General features: G+C 43.9%; 1 protein-coding gene across 1 annotated transcript in view; it reads right to left on the bottom strand.

Annotated features, from left to right (window-relative positions):
* Positions 1 to 2,063, bottom strand: part of erfl3 (Ets2 repressor factor like 3) — a 78,275-nt gene extending 76,212 nt beyond the window's left edge. Inside the window, exon 1 of the mRNA XM_005925150.3 lies at positions 1,389 to 2,063. Coding sequence (XP_005925212.1) covers positions 1,389 to 1,410 — 22 coding nt within the window. The 5' untranslated portion in view covers positions 1,411 to 2,063. The remainder of the gene's footprint in view (positions 1 to 1,388) is intronic.
* Between the last annotated feature and the right edge of the window lie 4,925 nt (positions 2,064 to 6,988).

The following is a 6,988-nucleotide window of genomic DNA, read 5'->3' as shown; positions in this document are numbered from 1 at the left end:
TATAACCTAAACCCAATCAATTTTTACTGCCTTCCCACATGGGCTCAGGCTATCTGCTGCCACACAAGCATGCATTTCCTTGTCATAAAAGGGCTGCTTGTGGTGAGATGTGGTGTAATGTCTGTGCATCCGACTCAGGCAGATGCAGGGTGTGTGTGTGTGTGTGTGTGTGTGTGTGTGTGTGTAGGAATGTGGAGGGTAAAGGGGCTGATGGTGGGGGAAGGGGTCCCGAGTGGGAAGTGTCCTGCACTGCTTGACATGCCCCCACGCCAAATGCTTAGAAAGTCACCACATTGTTCTGGCAGCAGAGCACACTTATTAAAGATGCAGATACACGCTTATTATTAAAATTATTTAATAATAAGTGTTTGTTTCTAAAGCTTGGACAAGGCATCAGATTATTTGCTTACTATTTGTAAGTTATGAGACTACTCAGGCTCTAGTTCCTTGTTATTGCTGTCTTTTCAGTCTATTTGGTGCGGGCATTTTGATTTAAGCATAACAATACTAAGATAAAAATCGTGCAAAACGCTAAACACTGCAGTATAATTGACTGAGATATACTTTCAGATGTTATCCACTCTCTCTTGAACCTCAAATCTCTTCACTTTTGCTGAAACAAATAGTAGCTTTGTGAATGGAGAAAGAATACTTTAAGGCACACACTTTATGGCTAGTCCTCAAATAATAAAATGCATAGATGGCACACGAGTGTACTTCCACTTCCTCTTTTGTGCAGAGAAAAAAAATTCACTGGCTTCAACAGAGAAAGGGAGCAACAAGAACAAACTTATGCAAGCATTTCAGGAATTAGACAAACAGACACCCATACAGACCTCAGCTGACTGCTGGGAATCCCCCCCAACACACACACACACTCCTCACTTCAAACACCGTGACAGACCTGACAATGCTCCTTACTGAGTTAATATCACGTTGCTACGAGCATACCTGCCTTCATCCAATCACCTGAACACTGTCCCTCATCATCTCGTAGAGATTGTGCTTCTAGGATTTTTACTGAGCTCTCTGAAAGTTTCTGGATGGAGAAATCAGGTTGTCTGGGTGACACGGAGGATGTCGCTTTCACCACTGTACAGTAGTTTAACCACTTCCTCTTAAAACTGGAGTACAGTACTAACCTGGACCAGATTGCTATTACTTATCAAGCGAAACCACTGGCTGCTGCGCCGCTCGTGAGAAACGAGTCAAATCAACAGGTTTTCATTTGTGGCTTTCAGGCTGGAAGCGGGTGGTTAACTGTCTTGCCTTGTTAGTCAATCAGCTATGTGCCGGTAGTTACTGTGGAGTTTTGCAGACTACAGCCTCTGGGAGTAAAAAAAAGAAATAATAAAATAACCGTAATAAGGGGAGAGGCGAAAGCTTACCAGTATCTCCAGGTGTTTTCATTCTTTCCGCTTTAGCTCTTCGGCAGGACAGCTAAAGTTTGCTAAACTGGGAAAATTCCACAAAGCTGCTTGTGGAAAGAAAGTCAGTCTTTCGGCCTCTTCCTCCCGCTCTGCTTTCCAATCTCGTCAAGAACTCGCTGAAGATACGAGGCAAACTTTTACAGCTTCAGCTCCAGCGGCTCTCTCTATTCGTTAAGCCGCCGCCGGGCACTCTCTCCCCCCCAACCTCTATCTCTCGGTGCGGTCCTAAACCAGCTATCTCACAAGTAGGACTCGCTTTATGCCCGCACCTCGTCGGTCCTCTCGTCCCGTAACTCGCAGCCTCAAATCTGCTCAAGTTGCTCAAGAAAGACGGTCAACCGTCCCGACTCGAGCCAGGCGAAAAGTGTCGTTCTCTTCTCTTCCAACAACTTCTTTCGCTAACTGTCCGGTAGCTGTTTACTCCGTCTCAACCGCATCTTCGTCGCTGTTTGACATTTCTCCGCCGCGAACCCGCCTTACTTCTCTGACAGAAATTAACGTTAAAAAGGAACCTCTCTTTCTTCACGGACTTTTTCAGTCTTCCACTCACTCTCGCACCACTCGGCGCTCACTCTCTCCTCCCCCCGTGCCTCTCTCCGTCCTCGGAGTGTCGTGTTTCGCTCGTTCTCTTCTTTAGCGGGGCCCGCCCACACTGACGGGGGACGAGGAGGGAGGGAGGGGGGGGGGCAAACGTGGCGAGTCACGCCCCCACTCACCACGAGCCGGGACCCGGGCTGGCGTCACTGCAGCACGCGGCGTTGCCTGGGAGACCGTTACAGCGCGCCGCTGCCGTGGTGACTTCACGTCGAATCTTGCGGATAGAGAGAGGCGCGAGAGCGGCTTGACTCGCAGCGTTCATTTACGTCAGTCAGGTATCAATTAGGCCTCTTCCTATGAGGATAGATACACTTATTAAAGTAGAAAAACAACAAGAAAACGTCAGTTAGTGATTAATGCTGACATCAGGGGGCATATACTCATCTTTTTTCGCATGTTTTACGAAGTGAAACAAATTTTAAATCAGCGGTGGCTAACATATTCAGAAAAATACAGCAAAAACAAGTTATGTACAGACACACTCGAATCTCACCTGCTTATTATTATTTCCATGGAGAATACAGCCTATCTATAAGATAACTCAGTCACTACTTTTCACCACCTCATAGCACAATACCTGTACTTCTTGTGGTTACATTTCTACCTATTAAGGTCCTTATATTTAGTTTATCTGTATTTGTATTTTCTTTTCAATTCAGTTCATTCTTGTAATTTTACTTTTTTTTTTTTAAATTTAAGATAACTAAGTTTATTTACTGATGGTGTGACAAAAAGTTTTGTGAGGCATTAATATAGTAGATTATATCTACAAGAACATTTAATTGAGGGGAAAGGTTTGCATAATTGAAACGAGTATTATACACAGGTAATTGAAAAGGCATACAAAACCTTTATGAAGGTGTTGCTCTGTGTTCCACAAAATTTTGAGTGTATAGCCATCCATCTCCGGGGGTGGGTGGGGTTTGGAGCCTATCCCAGTTGCCACAGGGTACACACTGGACAGGTAGCACAGGTAGCCATACACAAGTTGCTTCTTCACTGTGGGAGGAAACCAGCAATGCATTAGAGTAGAGAACCAATGCAAACTCCAACCAGAAGGCTGGAACCAGGTGGCTCTAACCACCACACCCCTGTTGCCTTCTTAAAGTATATACATATAAAACATGCCTCTCTCTAGTAAAAAGTTTGCCAGACTTTTCACTTGTCCCCACTTTCACCCACATGTTGTCGGTTTTCTAACAGTTTTCCATCGCATCGGTTTCTTTATATTTCTCATTAGTAATGCCACCTTGTTTCTTTTGGTTAGCATGTACCTCATTCGTAAAATATGCCAATCCCCATTTGTGTTGAAGCTTTATTAGGTATGTTTAGTGTGTGCTGTTTCTTTGACTTGTTTCTTATTAACAGGACAGTGAGACCACAATTAAACATACATCTTGATTGTCTCGACATCACTGCTGTTTTCAGTTTTGGCACAGACTGAAAAAAACCCTGTTTTAACATTTTTTTTTTCACTTTTCTGCAAAAACAAAACTTGTGGTTACTTTGAGAAATAAACTTGAATCCTCGTGCTACTCTCTCTCTTTTTTTAACTGCAGCCAATAAACAGTTTAACCCACCATCAAACACACACACACACACAGTGACCAAAGGAGTGCTATGTGTGCATATCAGACACCTGACAGCACAGAGACATCTGGCCATTTGTAAGGTCTTGATTGGATGTACAGAATGACCTGTTTAACTGAGTGGACAGGTGTCGTGCCCCTGTTAGCTCGCACACTGCTTCCTCCTCTGCTGATATGAAGCTGTCATGTTGTGCCGGTAATGGGTGAGGCGTCACACATGGGAGGTGAAGTGCATCTCCGTTTTTCTTTTTTGTTTTTTTGCCTTTTTGCACACTAGCACCTGGTGTACAGGATGGAGGTTTAAAGAGCATGTTTTTGTGCTTTTTTCCCCCTTTTTTTCTTCTTCTTTTGACCGCACTGTTACATCAGCGATACACAGCACTGCACTGCCTTGTCAACAGGATAAGACAGTGGTAGTAAAACAAAGTAAACAGTCCCCTGATGGTAACAAAGTCCCTGTGGTGTGATTTACAAACAGGATTTCTCCTCCCTTTGCTGGCCATTCTCTGACAGGCTCAGGAAACCAAGCCTGCTGTGCCTGATAAGGAACTGGACTAAAAGAAAGCCATTAAACTGGGCACTGAACCTTCTTCCCATCCTGCCCTGTCTTCTTCAGAAGCAGGAAGACCACAGGAGAGACCTGTGTGACTTTTTCTCACAGTGCAGCTGACAATAGTGCAATCAGCTGGGAACAAGTGTCACACCATTGCCCTTTCCTCTGTTTGTTGCTGCCATCTATTTTGACTTGCCTCCAGCACATATCTATCAATTGTTCTGCATTTTCAGATGTCTGCATGTCTGGGTTAGGTGAAGAGCGTTACAGCGTCTCTCCGAGGCTCTTCACACAGAGGGAGATGAGGGAAAAAGCTGAAGATCTGACGGGAGACAAGAAAATCTGACAGTCGAGTAAGAGCGATTTAACGCCGCGTGGACAAATGGCTTCTGCTGTTTGATATTCCTGCTTACGCTTATCCACGTGTGCCTCTGTCTGTGACTATTGTAACTCAAGCACAGGAGATGACATTTACCGACAGCACAGTACATTCTGAGCACTGATAAACACGGCGCTTCACTCAGCACCCTCTCTCTCTCTCTCCTACCCGCTTCCTCCTCCTCAACCTCCTCCTCCCTCACGCTGGCTCTTCATCCACCTCTCCTCATTTCTCTCCCCCGATTGCCTCTTTGCATTGTTCTGTTGTCTTTTACCACCCATCCATACATGTGCCCATCTGCCCTCCCGCACGCTCACACCTCTTCTCTTCCTCCTCCTCCTCCTCCTCCTCCTCGTCCTTCTCCATCATCAGCCACCTCTCCGTGCCTCCGTCTCTTTTCCCTTCCCTCACACCAGCTCTCACCTTTTCTCCACAGGTCACTGCTATAGCTACAAGGTTGACAGACTTGTGAAAACTAAGTAAAGAAACTTGTATTTTCAGTATAAAGAGCTTGTTATATATTGCAATTAGGCACAATTAGCTGGCAGTGTATTTGTCCTCTACTTTATGCTTCTATTGTCTTTTTGTTGTTGTTGTTGTTTTACTTCTTCTTCTTTTAATTACTTTTTAAACAGATGGTGGACTTTTACAGTTCATTCGTCCTTAAACTGTTATAATTAAAAGCCTAATTGTGATGTGAGAGCTTGCTAATTAATGGAACTTTGAATATTTCAGAACCAACATCCTAAATAACTTGAGAATATCTGCTCCAATTAGTGCACATATATTATATTTATATATTCTTGCACAGAAGTAAAGAGCTCAAAGTACAGATGTCTGAATATTGCGGCATATGCTTAAGAAAGTAAAGATTTCAGAGACCTCGGTTAAAAGCAGCCAGGTGTCCTTTTGTCTCATCAGTTAGGCCACTAGTCAGTCTTCGTCTCCTCATTTCCTTTTTAGCTTTTGAATGTAAACGCAACAGAGGCGGTGCTATAAAAAGATAAATCTTCTGTAACTTGTTTGATGTGAACGTATAAAAATGTTCCATCAGTTCTAAATTTAGATTGGAAACTATCTATTCTGTCTGTAAGCTAAAGTAAAATGAGGCAATATTAAGGTGTTCAGAAGCTTTTGCTTTACAGTTTAGAGGAAGGTGATTTCCCACATGTGCAGCTGTTGATAACTAGGGAAAAAATATACATGTATGTGTATTAAACTAAGTTGAAGTAATCTGATTTTTGCATGAAAAAGAAAAACAAGCTTTACTGATGCTTTTTTTTTAATTAATTTTTTTTACTGAAATCCAACTTTCAGAAATATAAAATTCAAAACAAATTCAGGGTTTGAAACGTTTTGGCTTCTGAAGTGGGGCATGGCAGCAAAAAGTTTGGGAACCACTGGATTAGACGCAGCTATAATGTGGCGAGTGAATTTGACAAACAGAGTGTATCACAGAAGAGCCTTGTCTTATTGGTTCCGCATCATCCGTAACTCCCTCTATCTCCCATCCCGCCCTTTTTTTCATCCTCTCACAGCTTTATGTGACTCTGCCCGTTCCTAATCGGAATGACAGACAGACGCTCCGCCGAAAGAAAGACGGAGGGAATGAAAGGGAGAACCGAGATTTTGTCACTGGAGTATTTGTGTATATGTGAATGCATAAGTTGAGTGGGTGTGAACATCCCCAGATTCACACCCTTATACACCCACCCCGCCGCACCTCCCATCAGACTGAAGTGATGCATCCCATCCCAGTTTCCCAAATTCCCCAGTAAGGACAGATGACCCACCTGAGATCTGTGTCAAACGGTCACAACTGATGCAGAAGACGGATGGTGCATCAGTTGTGACAGCACACTTTTTTCACTGGATGTCAGTTTGGTAGCTTCATACAGTAGCATGGCATCCAGTCAGCAGTAACACACACGCACAGACACACACACCGGTTTCTTCTGGTCTGTGCCTCTAAAACACAGATGGCTTGAGTCAGTGTAATTACCGTGGACAATGGGTGTGGTAGCCCACTAACCAGTGCCACCACAGGCAGTGCTGCAGACACACACACACACACACACACACACACACACACACACACACACACACACACACACAGAATGTATGTACATGCAAAACCTGATTTCAGCGACCAGTGAAAGCCAGGCAGGATTATAATTCCTGGACGGGGCGTTGAATAACCAACAGAGGTGTAATGCAGTATTTACATAGGCTGGTTGATGATGATTCATACCACTGGTGACTTGAACAAAGGCAACAATACACACACACACACACACACACACACACACACACACAGGAAAGGTTTGAATTCAAAGCTTTCTAGCAGACACGGTTGACAGGCACGGATGTGATTGCACACAATGCCATTCCTAAATCGAATCAAGCAGAAAGTCCTGATGTCAAACGCTAACCCTTTAAG

Source organism: Haplochromis burtoni, unplaced genomic scaffold, assembly GCF_018398535.1.
Source record: "Haplochromis burtoni strain Fernald_Lab_line unplaced genomic scaffold, NCSU_Asbu1 Contig_80, whole genome shotgun sequence".
Taxonomy (NCBI): domain Eukaryota; kingdom Metazoa; phylum Chordata; class Actinopteri; order Cichliformes; family Cichlidae; genus Haplochromis; species Haplochromis burtoni.
Note: the sequence above shows the minus strand (reverse complement) of the source record. Positions and strands in the feature narration are given on the sequence as shown.